At 43.8% G+C, this 17,056-nt stretch overlaps 8 protein-coding genes across 8 annotated transcripts; 4 read left to right on the forward strand and 4 right to left on the reverse strand.

Moving 5' to 3' along the window:
- Positions 1-766: 766 nt before the first annotated feature.
- O0I10_000131 (uncharacterized protein) lies at positions 767-1,846 on the forward strand (the record flags this gene model as incomplete). Its single annotated transcript, XM_058480245.1, has 2 exons — positions 767-1,050; positions 1,129-1,846. The coding sequence occupies 2 exons, from the start codon at positions 767-769 to the stop codon at positions 1,844-1,846; spliced, it is 1,002 nt and encodes a 333-aa protein (XP_058348768.1).
- A 387-nt stretch (positions 1,847-2,233) lies between these two features.
- O0I10_000132 (uncharacterized protein) lies at positions 2,234-3,081 on the forward strand (the record flags this gene model as incomplete). The annotated part of the gene is made up of 2 exons (XM_058480246.1): positions 2,234-2,959; positions 3,013-3,081. The coding sequence occupies 2 exons, from the start codon at positions 2,234-2,236 to the stop codon at positions 3,079-3,081; spliced, it is 795 nt and encodes a 264-aa protein (XP_058348769.1).
- Positions 3,082-3,191: 110 nt separating this feature from the next.
- Positions 3,192-5,107, reverse strand: O0I10_000133 (uncharacterized protein; the record flags this gene model as incomplete). The annotated part of the gene is made up of 7 exons (XM_058480247.1): positions 3,192-3,598; positions 3,662-3,956; positions 4,017-4,219; positions 4,279-4,350; positions 4,424-4,516; positions 4,581-4,752; positions 4,820-5,107. The coding sequence occupies 7 exons, from the start codon at positions 5,105-5,107 to the stop codon at positions 3,192-3,194; spliced, it is 1,530 nt and encodes a 509-aa protein (XP_058348770.1).
- A 1,579-nt stretch (positions 5,108-6,686) lies between these two features.
- On the forward strand, positions 6,687-7,385 carry O0I10_000134 (uncharacterized protein; the record flags this gene model as incomplete). The annotated part of the gene is made up of 1 exon (XM_058480248.1): positions 6,687-7,385. The coding sequence occupies one exon, from the start codon at positions 6,687-6,689 to the stop codon at positions 7,383-7,385; it is 699 nt and encodes a 232-aa protein (XP_058348771.1).
- Positions 7,386-7,734: 349 nt separating this feature from the next.
- On the forward strand, positions 7,735-12,505 carry O0I10_000135 (uncharacterized protein; the record flags this gene model as incomplete). The annotated part of the gene is made up of 17 exons (XM_058480249.1): positions 7,735-7,743; positions 7,816-7,995; positions 8,057-8,158; positions 8,228-8,310; positions 8,364-8,547; positions 8,607-8,684; positions 8,746-8,830; positions 8,889-8,992; positions 9,045-9,180; positions 9,234-9,332; positions 9,385-10,259; positions 10,330-10,509; positions 10,559-10,865; positions 10,926-11,017; positions 11,086-11,461; positions 11,523-12,394; positions 12,455-12,505. The coding sequence occupies 17 exons, from the start codon at positions 7,735-7,737 to the stop codon at positions 12,503-12,505; spliced, it is 3,813 nt and encodes a 1,270-aa protein (XP_058348772.1).
- A 114-nt stretch (positions 12,506-12,619) lies between these two features.
- On the reverse strand, positions 12,620-13,526 carry O0I10_000136 (uncharacterized protein; the record flags this gene model as incomplete). The annotated part of the gene is made up of 3 exons (XM_058480250.1): positions 12,620-12,653; positions 12,727-13,172; positions 13,236-13,526. 3 exons carry the CDS (start codon positions 13,524-13,526, stop codon positions 12,620-12,622), a joined length of 771 nt encoding a protein of 256 aa, XP_058348773.1.
- A 213-nt stretch (positions 13,527-13,739) lies between these two features.
- O0I10_000137 (uncharacterized protein) lies at positions 13,740-14,775 on the reverse strand (the record flags this gene model as incomplete). Its single annotated transcript, XM_058480251.1, has 6 exons — positions 13,740-13,805; positions 13,864-13,951; positions 14,015-14,101; positions 14,169-14,454; positions 14,527-14,620; positions 14,698-14,775. The coding sequence occupies 6 exons, from the start codon at positions 14,773-14,775 to the stop codon at positions 13,740-13,742; spliced, it is 699 nt and encodes a 232-aa protein (XP_058348774.1).
- Positions 14,776-14,969: 194 nt separating this feature from the next.
- O0I10_000138 (uncharacterized protein) lies at positions 14,970-16,613 on the reverse strand (the record flags this gene model as incomplete). The annotated part of the gene is made up of 8 exons (XM_058480252.1): positions 14,970-15,598; positions 15,659-15,730; positions 15,787-15,834; positions 15,894-15,990; positions 16,054-16,182; positions 16,244-16,314; positions 16,373-16,394; positions 16,458-16,613. The coding sequence occupies 8 exons, from the start codon at positions 16,611-16,613 to the stop codon at positions 14,970-14,972; spliced, it is 1,224 nt and encodes a 407-aa protein (XP_058348775.1).
- Between the last annotated feature and the right edge of the window lie 443 nt (positions 16,614-17,056).

Below are 17,056 nucleotides of genomic sequence, written 5' to 3' on the forward strand. Positions count from 1 at the left end.
TGTTGTACTTCGTTCAGTTACGTATTGCTTATCGCTTGGAGAAACGGCTATCAGAATTGGTCATTGTGTCGACATCTCTGCAGCAAGGAAATGTGCTTTGGTTACTGGGTGGCATCAAACATCATGGACTCTCATATGACACTGGCTAAGTATTGTTACCATTACCTCAAAGATAAATTAGTAATATGCATTTCTATAGGCCCATCATTCCATCAAGCTTTAATTTCGCATGCTCTTTGGTGCCATCAGTCTATCCATACAGTTGTCAGTGGCAAATCTTTATTGAATTGAAAGAGCGAAGGTCAACATTTGAATTTGGGTAGGTGTCTCAGAAGCAAGCAAGCGATCTCTATCTTATAGTTGTGGTTGTCAAGGATACCGTTTCCATGGTTTTGGAGATTAAAGTAGCTTGAGCTGTTGGACACCTCTTGTATAAATGCATGAACACTGTACATCAATTCTTGATATTGGGGTTACCCCGCTTGAACCTGAAACTTTCACACAATGTGCTTTTGGACATGCTGATCAACTTTTTTTAATAAAAAACCCATGCTTCATTAACGAAAGCGACATCCTTAACGATATAAATGTTTGATCGATTATCAGGTCGGGAATTCAACCGAGTAATGGTTAAAAAGACAATGAGAGGAAAAAACAGTAGGTGCTGTCATGTGGGTTGTTGCAAACAAATGAACTTATGGTTGGTACTTGAACGTGATTACCATAATGTATGATATCAGGTTTTCTTCCTCTTCCGCTCTACTCAATGTCAAATGATAATCAAGTCGAAATCAAATCTCGCAGTCGATTGCAGCAGCTGCAGCTTACATCCGATCCAATTGATTACCTATTCTCTCCAACGACATTAGCCCGAGATCTTTCATATGTGGATAAAACGTACTATAATGAATCAAGGCACACATCCCAATCATTGGAGTACCATGAACAAGCGACAACACAAAAGAATACCCCCTTGACAACCACTCGTATGTGCAAGATGCTATTCCACCGCACCTTCCATTTCATATCCTCGGTATCGCATCTCGAATTGTAAGCCCACCATTATACCCACTTTAATTCACTCACATGCAGCAAACTTTCCTATATCTCGTCATGCCCATTCTATAGGCGAAATGCAGGCTTACATTCCTTGCCGACCGAGATTACGACATTAATACGGCTATCATTCCTTGATTTATCACACAATCGGTTATCCTTGCTTCCTTCTTCTATTCAACAGCTGAAGCGGCTTCGACATTTGAACCTTGCACATAACCGCCTATATCATCTACCGGATGTGATTGGGAAATTAAGGAGGTTGATGCACCTTGACGTGTCACACAATGGTCTTCGAGAAGTGCCATTAGCAATAAGTGAGCTGGTGCATTTGAAATGGCTTGACGTATCACGTTCAGGCATTGATGCTATCCCTGCTGAATTACTACGACTATCCAAGATGACCATAAAAACGGAAGGTTGTCCTAGGTTGCAGCGTAGGGCATCACGTTTCCAACATCCTCTTTTACATGATGCTCCTAGCCTTGTCGAAATCTGTGCTAGGCATCTTGTCAAACAAAATGATAATGCAACTCCGCCAATCGCTGTGCAACAAGCGCTGCCAATGCGTGTAACTAGCTATTTGTCTCAGCAGAAACCCTGTTCATTTTGTGGACAGCCGTACTTTGGGCCACCCGTGGTTCGATATCGTATTACCCTTCACAATGATGGTCACTATATCCCAATCAAGTACCAAATGTGTGTTGCGCATTGGTCGGATGATACAGATAGGATACTTGCATTTTTCTCACAACCCTCTTCCTTGTTGTTGCATGCTGACCACATTTGAATGGTTGCCAAAAAGGATCCAAGCCTTCCTTAACATTCGCGCGCAATTGCCATGCTATACTTGGTCTTATCTTATATACACATTTATCAACTATAATAACGTTGCATTTAACATGTCGAGAATTGAAAATCGAAATGGGCAAGTGGATGGGTATACAAGATGTAACTACAGGGAGCAGGGGTGTAAAGCAAACATGCATGGCTTGTTGCCATGCCATTAGAAATGGTTGTAAGCAAGGGAAAATGTAATTGCCATGGGGCATGGTATGGGCCTCTTTACCCTTGTATGCACAATGACTCCCATGTATGCAAGTGCAGAGGTATATAAATCGATCCATGGTACATCTTGTCGCGAAGACACATTCTTTTACCTATTCTACTTGTAAACATGCGCGTCGCTTCAATCCTTGTGGCTACCTCGTTGTTCCTTTCTGCTGCTCATGGCTTTGGGCTTGGATTTGCTGCTGATAGTGGCGGTGGAGGTGGTGGCGGTGGTAGCAAGAAGATCGTCGTCAGCAACAACTGCAAGGATACTCTTAAAGTAGGCGTATCTACCAATGGACAATCAGGTGGTGGTGATTCGTTTGACTTGTCACCAGGCTCTAGCCAAACCATTACCAAGAGCGATCATTGGGGTGGTCGTGTTTGGGGAGCCCACTGTGGTGATGGTGGTGGCGGCGGCGGCGGCGGTGGCGGTAACAACAAAACTAGTGGTGGTGGTAACAGCAAGAGAGATGGTGGTGGTGGACATTGCAGTGGTGGAGCCGATAATCCAGCATCACTTGCCGAATTCTTCTTCAAGGGTATGGGTGGCCATGATTATTACGACATTAGCTTGGTGGATGGATACAACTTGCCTATGACTATCAACCCTGACAAAAGTGGAGGTGGTAATGGCAAGTACAAATGTGGCTCGCCATCATGTGATGTACCAAGCTGTCCCAAGGAGTATGCTGTCAAGGATAGCAGTGGCAAGGTTACCGGATGCAAGAGCTCATGCTCAGCTACCAACAGTGATGAACATTGCTGCAAAGGGAAGTACGATGATCCCAAGACTTGCAAGCCCGATAAGCAATCTGAAAACGTCAAAAAGACTTGTCCTGATGCCTATTCGGTAAGTCCTTTCTATAAGCTTTGGTAAAAAACGACTCACACTCCATGTCATAGTTTGCCTACGATGATCAGACAAGCACCTTTAATTGTGCCGTTGACACCTACGAAGTCAAGTTTTGCTAAACATTCGATATCTATCTAATACTCTAGAGTGTAGCATCCCCGTTTATCTTACTCATAAATGATTGTAATCATGTTACTAAGCTGATTTCTACTTTAATGTTGACATGCGACTATATTGTGCTATGCCTTGAAGCTGTCCTTGCCAAAGAATGTTCTAAAGCCACTTGGCGATGTTGGTGATGGTCTTCTTCGTCTCGATGGATATCAACTTTTTGCTTATGGATATCGCTTTCTTGTTCTTCAGCTTGCTTTGATGCAATGTTTTGTCTCCATCGCTGTCCAAATAGCATGCATATGATAATCATTGCAATGTTGAGCACATTGATTGCTGCAAGAATAGTAAACAAGATACCAGGTCCAAGTGAATGAACGGCTTGGGTTGAAAAGATAGCCATGATAGCACCAGCAATCGAACGAGCACAATTGTTAACACCAATAGCAGTGGCTGATCTTCCAGGCTGAGAGTCAACAAGGTAAACATTGGCAGGCGTGAATGCTGACATTTGCCCAAAGGCATCTAAAACCATGGATGAGGAACCACGTTCATGCAAATGCCATGTAACACAAATAAAGTACTTACAAACGAAAAGCCCAATGATCGGTGCATACACCCCAATGCCATATTCAAGGGTCCATCCATAAATGAGATACCCTGCAGGAATCAACAAAAAGGATGGAATGGCTGCACGTAGTCGCATCTCAGGTACCACTTGACCATTGCTTTTACTCCGTAAATGCTGAAGCATCCAATCTGATACTTGACCAGCAAGGATTGATCCAACACAAAGCCCAACACCAAATGCGAGATACACAAGCCCCACTTGCCATTGATTGTATCCATACAATCTTTGGAATGTATCAGTGATGGTAGGATTCTAAAAAACAACGCCCTCATTGGTGAGCTCAACGCATGTAATCTCTTCTTGTTGACGTACCAAAATGTACAAACACGCAAAGATCACAGTGCTGTAAATGGTAATGACCAAGATAGTTGGATCGTGCAGCATGACGAGTAGCGGCACGAATGCTTGAAAGAAGTTTTTGACATGATTTGGGGATCGTTGCTGATCGTTTTGGCTTTTGTCCTTTCTCAATGTTTCTGGAAGGAATACAGCAACCAGTATAAAAAGGAGACCACCTAGAGAATGCCACACCGCAAATTAAGTATGTGCCATTTACTATCCTCGAATGACATACCTAGGGCAGCTAAAAAGTAAAATGTGGATTGCCATCCATAAAACTGAGAGAGGGCACCACCGATCGTTGGGCCTGAGTTTTTGGTGTAACATCAGCGGATCACAGAAACGAAATGCATCTGACAAGTCATATTCCCACAACTCACCAATGACCGGCCCCAGCAGAGGCCCAATGTAAAAGTATCCATATGCTCTTCCACGCTGTTTCATTGGGATTGTATCAGCAATGACACCGGCACCTATAGCAATCATTGTTGACTTATAGCCATCACCCTACTACAAGCACCATGTAAATCTCTTTACCTAGTGTTTGACTTGCGCATAGTCCAGCAGCTTGTATAGCTCGAAATACAATCAACATAGCAACGTTAATAGAGAAGGCACTTATGATTGATGCGATAATGCCGATAACGGTGCTTGCGAGGTACATGCGTTTTCTTCCATAAAAGTCGCTCAATGTTGCCCAAATCAGTGGCTAGGAGGTATCAACAACGTATCAGCTATTGTTATGCATGAATCTTTATTGCTCATTCCTTACTTACAGCTACGCCCATGAATACCACATAGGCTGATACAGTGCCATTGACTGCCTCTGAACTTGTGTGAAGATCATCGGCTACTGCCAGCAAGGCCGGCATATAGATCATGCTACCAAGTGGCCCTGTAACGGCACTCAATGCAACCACTGCAATGATGGCCTGCTTGCGACGCATTGTCAATTGCTGCGGATCATCCGAGCTGTATGGATCGCCGATAAAGTACTTGAGGCGTCTTTGGCTGATGTAATTACTTGTCTTTTCGCTTTTGGTCGTCGTTTCGGATTCACTCATTTCTTTTGTTCAGTGACAAAGGGAAAGGAAAAAAGACAAACAACCCGATTGAGAGAAAAATGGCGATTTAGGTCTATCAGCAGTGGTGTAACCCACTTTTTCAAAACACTCAACGGCAAGATTACCTTTCATTTAAATTGTATGGTGAGGGTGCTGCTCTCTTTTTGGATCACGAACATTCATCTGTGCTATCTGCAGATCACCGTTTAGTCGGATCAGCACATGGCATAGTATTACCGATCACGATATAGTCATTGGATGAGCATAGCCGAGATACGGATCAATGGCATGCGGGAAAAAGTTGCGCCTCAATGGGCCATGTTTTGGACCCACAATCGTTACCAAGGCAGTGGGTACCGCGGAAGGAATGGTTTGAAAAGCTATGTGTAATGCTATTCACTACGTGACAATGACAGCGTGTGGTATACATTAGAAGTGAGATACGCACATCGCCATGCTTCCACATGTCAAATAAAAAGGGCATTCTTCAAGATGATCGATTTGGGGGATTCGAATGTGTCACATTATCTTTGCATAGTAGTCGCTGTCAATTACACATAACGCATAGCCGAATTGAATGTCATTGTAAATGTTCATCCCATCACGGCCTGCATGAAATGTTATGCTTTGAGATGGTCCCGTGAAAGAACGTATGCAAATAGCTCTTTGATAGTAGTTTGATCATTGATCTTCCCTTCAAATGATCAAGTAGGCTATACAACAATGCAAGAGATCTTGTTTATTAATGTCATTGGTTGGTGTGTGATAAGTCAAGAGATCCCAGCAGAGACCACCTGCGTCATCTAGCGTCAGCAGCCGTGTTTGATTTTCCCGCCGATGGCCGATGCATTAATTTGAAGCCGCAAAAAACATGGCAGCATGCAACTCGTTTCTTTCCCACTTTTTCACCATGTGCTATCGTGTGACATGTAGCAAATGCGGTAAAACTACCTGGGCTGGTATGTAATGACCACTCATGCTTGAATACGACTCTTAATGACCCATCTTTATAGGCTGTGGCAAGCACATTGAACAAACATTGGCTGGACTCAGCGATGATCAGATATGCAAATGCGAGAGAGAAGACAAGAAATAAGCAATTGACAGCCATCCATCTTACCTTGCTTCATATGCTAAATGTACAACCTTGCCTCGCAAAGTATGATTAAAAGGAAATGCCGTGCATGGGTCAATGCATGCCAAGGGTTTGCCTGCATTGATCAGCGATCGGAGTGATGACATGTCAAAATGATGTTGAGTGTGGTGTCGTCGAGTAGAATCATCATTGTGTACAAAAAAAGAATCTTTGCATGCTATCCATGCATGCACTTGAAGATGTGGAAGGAGCAATTGTTGCTACGCTCGTTTTTAAGCTTACATTGAAAGATTGCATCATTTAAATCTGAGGGTCAAGGAGTGTATTGGATTGAATGCAAGTATAATCTAATCTAGCTATTGTAGCTAATTGGATTGGCATATCGTAAGTGCGTGCGTGTGCATGAAAGACGGTAGGGATACAAAAGAATAGGCAGGCTGATTTCTTGTACTCCGGCTTTTTTACCTTTATTACAAGCGCGACATGCTCCAAAGCAGACTAGATAAGGCACAAAGTTTGCATCCGCACATTGTTACCCAACTTGATCCGTTACCTGAACCGCAAGCGAATTGCTTCTTCGACGTCATCTATGAATTGCCAGCAAGCGTATTTGTTGACCCAAATCAACTAAGCAACTTGCCATCGTTCGAGCGTCATTGGGTGTTTGGAGAAACCGACCTTGAAGTACCTCTCGAACACGTCAAAGAAACACGGGGTAGCGTGGTGATTGTGCGTCAAAAGCCTACGGATATTGAACACGAGCTCGATCTTCCTATTCATTTGCGATATCAGCGACCATCCGACAATGATAGTTTTAGAGACATCAAGATTTCAGCTCCTCGAGTAGGATGGACATGTCCTTTGCAGCAGCGACAACAACACCCCGATGACCATGACAACGTTATCAACATCAGCAATAATTTGCCACCCATTCCAGAGGTTGCCATGATACCATCCCATCGTATGGATCCCACCCTGTACGAGTTTCATCCCTTGGAAAGCAATGAAACCATCCTCAAACTTCAAGTACCCGTGGGTAATACTCAGGATGCGAACATGGTGCAATGGGGAACAGCGTTATGTGTATTGGCATGTACAAGTTGGATCGGTTGGTCTGTATGGAGGAGTATTCAAAAAAGACGACGTTACGAAGCCAAAGGCAAACGGAGGAAATCAGAATAGAAGAGAAAACAAATAAAGTGGTTCATTGTTCGATTCCCATTTATGTTTCAGTGTGATGATGATGTGTGTATCCCAAGTATCCGGGTGAGACATGATAAGTACATATACGCGCTAATGTCATTTAGAGAAAGAAACAAAGAACAACTCAGCCCATATAGCGACCTCGTGGCCTTGGCACAAGTGCTTCGTTGTGGATGATATCCATTTTCGGCGACTCAAAATAGGTCGTGCTGGTTGATTGTGCACTTGTCCTAACTCTTCTTCCCGCAATATATATATATATACACACACACAATACACGCATATCCCTCTTTTGCATACAAACAGCTATCCACCACCAATATAGAACATGGTCAAGGTATATGCATTTATATACTCTCAATGGCTAATCGACACAAGGGATGAGTCACTAACTCTATACAACGAGTAGAAGCTTGGAAAGAAGGGCGAGAAGAAGGTCATCAAGGCTAGTCGCCCGGCAAGAGCCGATTGGAAAGAAGGCGTCAAGAAGAAACAAGTGGGCGTATCAGACATGACGCTTCTATCCAAGATTACCGACGAAGCTATCAACGACAACTTGATGAAGCGATGGCAGAATGGCGAAATCTATGCAAGTAGTCTACCACCATCATCTGTACATATGACTCCTCGGCTTACACACCTTGTAATAGACGTATATCGGCCATGTACTTATTAGTGTCAATCCTTTCCGAGATTTGGGTATCTACACTGACGCTGTGCTCTCGGGATATCGCGGCAAGAACTTGCTCGAAGTAAGGCAGCATGAGGAAGGGATATCAAGGGGATAAGGGGTTGTGAGATCTAACATATCGGTCGTTTAGATGCCTCCCCACGTTTTTGCGATCGCCGAGTCTGCATATCATCACATGAGCAGTTACAAAGAGAACCAATGTGTAATCATCAGGTAAGTAAGGATATCGATAAAGACCCGGTCATGTATTGACGTATACAATTTAGTGGTGAATCAGGTGCAGGAAAGACTGAAGCTGCCAAGCGAATCATGCAATACATTGCTGCTGTATCGGGTGGTGGTCAAAACTCGTCCATTCAAGAAATCAAGGAAATGGTGCTGGCAACCAATCCTCTTCTCGAAAGCTTTGGATGTGCCAAGACTCTGCGGAACAACAATTCCAGTCGCCATGTATGTTATGGTTTATGAGATGCTATGGAAGTTGGCTAAGCAAACCTTTTCTTTAATAGGGAAAATATCTTGAGATCCAATTCAATGGACAAGGCGAACCAGTGGGTGCTGTCATTACAAATTATCTATTGGAAAAGGTTAGGCATGATGGATTATCTCTTTTGGATGCGTACGGCTACTGACATTGCTATCCTTTAGGGACGTGTTGTTGGTCAAATCGAAAATGAGCGCAATTTCCACGTTTTCTATCAACTTACAAAGGCAGCACCTGAGGAGTATCAAAGTAAGTGGGATAGTTCGTAGCGATGATCCAATATTTTACTTATTGGAAACCATCTTAGGTGCATATGGTATCCAAGGCCCTGAGAGCTATCTTTACACGAGCCGTAGTGGATGTTTGGATGTGGATGGCATCAACGATGTTGCAGAGTATTCTGAAACCATTGTAAGTATCGCACAAACAGAAAAGGTGCCTTGTTTGCTAAGACATTTAGTAGAAAGCAATGGAAGTTGTTGGATTACAAAAGCATGAGCAAGACGAGATCTTCAAGATGCTTGCTGTTGTTCTTTGGTTGGGTAACCTCTTGTTCGTCGAGGATGATAGTGGCAATGCTGCAATCTCGGATCCAGATGGTGAGTATAGCTTGGGAATATATATGGCAGGAGACTGATTTCGTATGTAATAGTGGCCAACTTTATTGCCTATCTCTTGGAGGTGGATAGTGAAGCCCTTTCCAAGGCATTGACATCTCGTATCATGGAAACCACACGTGGTGGACGTCGAGGTAAGTACAAGGCTGGCAATTATATAGTATGTGTATCTAATTCTTGCTATAGGAAGTGTCTATGAAGTGCCATTGAATATTACACAGGCGACAGCAGTGCGTGATGCTTTGGCAAAGGCAATTTATGAGCGTCTTTTCGAGTGGATTGTTACACGTGTCAACTTGTCGCTTCAATCACGTGGCGGAGATCAATACGTTATCGGTGTCTTGGATATCTACGGTTTCGAGATTTTCGATGACAACAGCTTTGAGCAGCTTTGTATCAACTATGTCAATGAAAAGCTGCAACAAATCTTTATCGAATTGACACTCAAGGCTGAGCAAGAAGAATACGTTCGTGAACAAATCCAATGGACGCCCATCAAATTCTTCAACAACAAAGTCGTGTGTGATCTCATCGAAGAGAAGCGACCCCCTGGACTTTTTGCAGCCCTTAATGATGCATGTGCTACAGCTCACGCCGATTCTGGTGCGGCTGACAACTCTTTTGTGCAACGTCTCGGCTTTTTATCCAGCAATCAACATTTCGAGTCGCGTGGATCCAAGTTTTTGGTCCGCCATTATGCAGGTGATGTCTTGTACAACGTTGAAGGCATGACCGACAAAAACAAGGACGCTCTTTTGAAAGATTTGGTCGAACTTGCTGCTGCTTCATCCAACGAATTCATTTCTCGAACGCTCTTCCCTGAACGTCCTGATCCCAACTCGAGAAAGAGACCTCCCACTGCTGGTGATAAGATCAAGGCATCATGTAACGCTCTTGTCACAAAGCTCATGCAATGTCACCCAAGCTATATCCGTACCATCAAACCCAACGACAATCGCAGCTCTTCAGAATATGATCAGAAACGCGTGCTTCATCAGGTTAAATATTTGGGTCTTTGCGAGAACATTCGTGTGCGACGTGCTGGTTACGCCTATCGAACGGTATGTTTCATTTTACATCGTATGCATGCATGATGGGTGTTATATAGATACTTATTGTCATTGTTTATAGACCTTTGAAAAGTTCATTGAGCGCTTTTATTTATTGTGCCCATCTACTGGATATGCTGGCGAGTACATTTGGAATGGTGACGCCGTCAGTGGCGCGCTCGAGATTTTGAAGCATAACAACATCCCTGCTGATGAATGGCAAATGGGTACTTCCAAGGTCTTTATCCGTCATCCTGAAACTGTAAGTATAGGGTTACTTTGTTGATAGCCATGTAATAACGTTGCTATAGATCTTTGCCTTGGAAGGTTTGCGTGACAAATACTGGCACAACATGGCAACCCGTATCCAACGTGCATGGAGAGCCTATGTCAGGTACAAGCATGAATGTGCACGCAAAGTGCAACGTTTCTGGAGACAAAACAAATACAACATTGGCTACTTGCAAGCACGAGAGTATGGTCATCAGCTGTTGGGTGGTAATAAGGAACGTCGTCGATTCTCCCTTTTGAGTATGCGCAAGTTCACTGGTGACTACTTGGATGTTCGTGCTGGTAGTGGATTGGCAACCATGATTCGCAATTCCATGACTTTGCGAGGTAAGCAAGGTATAAGGAAGTAATGAAAGGCCATCGTGGGCTAACTTCATTATTAAATAGGTGGCGAGGAGGTTGTATTCAGTATGCGTGGTAGCATGTTGGTACCTAGAGCTATGCGATCAAGCGTTCCTAGTCCACGTACACTTGTCTTGGTAAATGATTATTATTGCTATGGGGATATTGATTCATCAGGCACACGCTAACATGAGGTTACTTTTAGACCAATCAAAACTTGCACATTCTGATGACCACCAAGAACGGCAAAATGATCACCATGGTTGATGAAAAGGTTATTTCTCTCAATGTTATCAACCGTGTCAGCACCTCGACATTGCGTGATGATTGGATTGTGTTGCATGTTGATTCTCCCGAAGGCGACACGATCTTGTCATGCTTCTTCAAGACTGAGCTTATGACCCACATGGCACAGCAAACGGGTGGACGTATCAAGATTGATGTTCAACCTCAAATCCAATATCGTAAGAAGGGCAACAAGCAAGTGACGATGAAGTTTGTCAAGGATGAAAAGGTGAAGCGAGATGATGTTTACAAGAGCCATGTGGTGAATGTTCCCTCTGGTGAACCAGCCAATAGCCGTAAGTCTATAAGTATACGTTAAGCATTGTTGACAGGTCATTCATGCATATCGTATTACAGAATCCTTCCCACCTTGTGCAACAAAACCTCGATTGACATCAACCAGCACACGAAAGACTGCTGCTAGAAAACCTGCCGCTGCTCGTTCAGCACCACGTCCTACACCTGCTGCTGCCAATCGACCTGTGTCTAATATCCAATCTAGTGCTCGTGCACCACCTCCACCACCAGCACCGCCAGCACCACCAGCACCTGCTGCAACACCTTCAGTGCCACAATTCAAAGCCATTTACCCCTTCCAATCACAAGAAGTTGGTGAAATTGCATTTGAGAAGGATGATATCCTTGAAATTCTTGAAAAGGATGAGAATGGATGGTGGCTCGCACGTAAGGATGGCAAGGAAGGATGGGTTCCTAGTAATTATTTGGAAGAGTATGTGGCTCCTAAGGCTACACCACCACCTCCACCACCACCAGCTCGTCGTCCAGCACCACCAGCACCACCCGTTGCATCCTCAGCAGAAACAAAACCACTTCCTCAACGCACAAGCATTTCACCACCTGCAACAACACCTGTTTCAGTGATGCCTGGTATGGCAGCTCCTCCTAACAGCAATGGTGTACCACCATGGAAAGCACAACTTGAAGCACGTAAAGCAGCAGCAGCAGCTGGCGGCGGTGGTAACAATGTACCTACACCTGCACCACGACCTACTTCATCCTCTGGTGGAGCTCCTGTTCCTGCAGCTCGTCGAGCACCACCTGTACCAGGACCCAAACCTGTTATACCAGCTAAACCAAGCTCAATGAGTAAACCTGTGGTTCCTGCAAGACCTGGTTCTGGTGCACCAACTCCTGCACCAAGAGCACCACCACGTCCAACATCCACCTCACCACCACCTTCCAATGCTGCCGCTTCTTTGGCTGATGCTGTAAGTTTATATTTACATTGACAAAAAGGAAGGTTATGTATTAACATGATCACATAATAGATCCGTGCAAGAAGACAACAACCTCAACCAGAGAGTGATGATGAATGGTAGAAGAAAAGATATATATTAAAAGAGCTTTAGATTGTCATCTACCACACCCTTTATTGTATGCGTTATATTATAAATCATCGAGCGACCATCTTGCATTATATTATCTTGTGTTGTTTACGAAGCGTTCTTTGCCACTGCAATAGCGATCCTAGTAGACGTAGCAATTTCCTTAGTTAATCGGAGTACTTCTAGTATTGACATAATCAGTATCTATTCCTTACATGATGGTGATTCTGATAGCGAGCAATACCTTGGTTTCAAGATCGGATATATGGATGAGTGGTTGTCCACTGGATGAGGCACCTCCACCACTGATACCAGCATTGAATGTTGCCAATGTGATGTATTTGGAAAACGTAAAAGTGGAATTTGCAAGCTTGGTAGACCATCTCAATTGGCCAGTGATCGGATCCAATGAATACAGCATTGTGTTACAGCCCACAAACAATGACGTATCGTCGATAAGAGTCATTGGAAACCCGAGTCTTCCTTCAGGGCAGTTGAATCGCCACAGCTGATCTCCCGTTTCAGTATCGAAAGCAAATACGCGACCCCAAGTTGCTGCCACCATTGTATGCTGACGAACATGGCTCTTTTCTTGTGTATCACCACCAGGAGACTTGGGATGGTTGACATTGACACCCACTTCGTTACAGAGCCAGCGTCGCTATTATTATGGAATAAAAGTAAATGGCATGCTATGTACATACGTTGATGTCGTTCTTCTTACAGGCATCTTTTGCTTCCAGAGCAGATCACTCGTTCGTATATCAATGCATGCAGCTCGTCCACGTCCTCCTATTAAGACCTTGTCTTGGTCCAGAAATGAAATGGAGATGATACCGCCACTCGAACCGATGGGCGATTTGGTATCCCAAAAGATCGATCCATCACGCTTGTCAACCGTAAACAACCTTGCAGTCGTTGCGCACACGAGGATGTTGCTGATATCAACTGAAGCATCGATTGGATCGATAGGATCTTTTTTCTTTTGTAGTAGGCAACAATACTTTGGCATCATTTATGTATGTAAAAGAGCAGTGTGCATGTGTGTGTGTGTGTGTGTATTAAACGAAATCAAGAAACAATGAAAAGGGAGTGAGTGTGTGGCGTGGATGTGGTCTTATGCAAAGCATGCTGAGCACCTCATGTTTTACAAGGACAAATAGGAAAGTGATGTGCACGATCGACCAAGTTTGGTACAACATGTGATGAAAGGTGGGTACATTGTTAACTAGCTGCGTTGTTCCATAAGCGCCTTGAGTTCTCGCTCTTTCTCAATCACTTGAGTGGTTGCTCTCTAAATAATAAAATGAGTCGTCATCGTCATTGTCATTGTTGTTGAATCAATATTTTACCTCGAGTGCATCCATTGCACGTTGATAAATGGTATCGTATTGCTGCATGATACTTTGTGGATCAATCGACCGCAGCATATCCATCCTCCTAAAACAGGAAAGGGTGAGGCGATGAAAAACCCACTAATGTGCTGCTTCTTTGTATATATACCTGGGATCCTGTGCTACGCTGGGAATAAAGTGCTGATAGGCCAAAGTACTCTCATTCATGTTGACAATTTGCAATGGTATCCTTGTCCTTCATCGCATGATTAATCATCCATTCGCCTTTGATCCATCCCTCTCTCTCCCTCTCATCAACCTACTTTGTTGTATTCCAAAATGTGATATCGTGGGCGTGTGTGGAAGCATCATTTTCCTCGACCAGTGATGCTGTAATGATAGCCATGCACTCCAAATTAGGCACCACCTCTTGCAAGCCCTGCATAAGGATTTGTTCACGGATCGAAAGTGTCATGACTGTCTCCCTTCGAAATCGAAAATAGCCAACCACTTGATGTATGTCTCGTACTTGTTCTTCAATAGCGTCTCGATTCACTTGGCCTTGGCTGTCATAAAAACGATTTTGACAAATGGTGTATCCTTGTATCACTGTTTCATGATGCAGACTCGCCTTTTAGCCGAGATCCATACCCACTATCTCCCTTCTCTCCTTATGCTCACCAATAAATCGTTCGGTGGTATCGTCAGTCTGATCGCTATGGTCATCAATGGCACCTAATGTTCTTGTGGCTACAGTCCCCAACAGAAAGCCTTCCTAGTAATCGCAATCCCCACCATGACGACGTATTAGATCTACCAATCCAAAGACCTTGTTCAGCCGACATTACTCACCAGATCGGTATGTGAGTTAGCACATTCGTAAAACAAGGAGGAAAGAACGGCACCGCTTTGACGTACAAAATGTATCATAAATGTTGGAGGAGCAAGTGTACAGTATGGAGGAGGAGACAAGAAGGAAAAGGATACAAAGGATAGAGAGAAAGCCGAGAATTCTCCCCCACCCACACCACCTCCTCCCCTTATTAGATAGGTTGTCAAAAGTCATCTTTATGATATTAAAAAAAGGCATTGTGGAATAGTAGTGATTATACAAAAGAATTCATTTAAGGAGTGCGTTCGAGAGTAGCTTGTGTGCGTCCATTGGCAAGCTCACCAAGACCCAATTGCTTGTTCTCATAGTCATAGACCTGATAGAATTGATCAAGCAAAAGAGTACCAAGTGCCCATTCCTTGAACAACTTGTCAGCACCACGAAGAATCATGCTGTAGCACTTGTCACCCGACTTTTCAATCCACAATTTGGGTGGCAACGAGACCTTGTAAGTGCCAAAGTCAAATGTAAGATCGGGCAAGCTTTCCACCTTGGAGCATTCAATGCAATAACGGTGCTTAAAGATATCATAAAATGCTCCCATATGCAAATGCAAAAGATCGGCTTGGATCACAGGTGCCTTAATGTAGCGAGTGCCTGAAGCAAACTTGGCATACGAATGATGGGGCAAGTCATGGTCGTACTTGTCTCCCAAGGTAATGCCAGTGAGCGACGTACGCCAAAAGATCGATTGGCCTTCACAATCATCCTGAGATACAGGAAGTGGGAATAATGCAAGATCCCCCTTGTACAACGAGGGATCCACACCAAAGACCATGCGTGCAATAGGTACATCCCATCGTTTCTTGGAACTCCAGCTACCACCAGTGCCAGCCACACTGCCAGAATTTTGTCCAACATCTGTTATATATCAATTACGTTGAGTATGTGAGCACACATGGCATCTTAGTCTAATCTTACCACTGCCATCACGCTTCTCGTTTTTGCAGCCACAAGAATCTTCAGCTTGCTTTTGCACTTGGCTGGTAAGTTCTATGATATTACATGATAAGTTTGTTGTTGCGTTCTTTCTCGCATCTTTTGCATACCCTTCATGAGTTTGGCGGTATTTTCATCACCATAGCCAAAGTAACCAACTATAAAAGAATCGTGAGAATTGAATATCCATATATACAATCGCCGTTAATATACATACGGAAGCTTTCGCCATCAAAGCCATCCACATCGCCGGCAGCACCAAATGTGAAATGGCTCATATCGACATTCTCGAGACCCGTAACGGTGACATTATCCTATAATCATCAAGGATGCCTTTTAGCTTAAATGATGCTGTGATAAGGATTGATCGAACGCACCTGATACAAATCAGCTTCTACACAACGACCATCTTCATAAGTCTTTCTAGTATGATCGTTCAAGCTGACGCTGGAGTTCGAGATGCTGGGATCATAGCGGTTGTATTTCACACATGCTTCGTCATGGCACTGCATAAGATTAAAGGGCGTTTAGGTAAACATGTAGTTGCCTTATTCGCATTGTATGTACCTCGACGGATGGGATCCAAGTGAGATCTGAGCCGCTGTCGAATAAAACTCTAAATGTTTGGGGAGGAGTTCCTGGACAGCATGATAATCATCAGCTATCAAAGAAAAGCAAGGATACGATAACACTTACCAATTGACAAGGGGAGAACATACTTCGTTGATAATGCAAGAAAAAAAGTTGGTGAAAAGATCAATGGTGATAGGTTGAGATTTACCTGTCCATCAAATACTTCCATGTTGACGTGAGGAGGCGACGACGTTGTGGTCTTAGTGTTGGTAGTTGCCTCTACTCCACGCTTAGAAAGCGAAGAAGGTGCACCAAGGACAGCGCATGGGAAAGCCAACAAGGCAGCGGCAATCAAGGAACGCATTTTAAAAACAGGAAAGGATAGGAAAGGAGGGCGTAGAGAAAGAACAAAGGGCACCACCACCTATTGAGTGGCACTCTTTATATACGTTCAACGCCGGCTCTGCTGTGCGGCATGGACACAGATTGCCAAGTGTAACGTTGCTCATTGTCATATAACATCTCTTCGTTAAGGATCCCTTTTTGCATGATTGATTAGATGGATGCAGGGTTCTTATGGAGTACCTTTTCGCTCTTCAATTGATGATGACGGTCATAGAAGGACCATGGAGTTATAGATGGTTGTTTAGATACATGGTAGATCGTGAGTAGAAATTAAGTGATCTTCGACATGGATTATTCCTACGAATTCCTTGTATCACTTTATAGCTTGTGGATCGTGAAGTGTGACCACAAAAGGTTAGTGCTTAAAGGATGTTTTCAACATGATGTCTGCACCCAAGTCAA

This window comes from Lichtheimia ornata, assembly GCF_029851405.1.
Source record: "Lichtheimia ornata isolate CBS 291.66 chromosome Unknown scaffold00001, whole genome shotgun sequence".
NCBI classification, from domain to species: Eukaryota; Fungi; Mucoromycota; class Mucoromycetes; order Mucorales; family Lichtheimiaceae; genus Lichtheimia; species Lichtheimia ornata.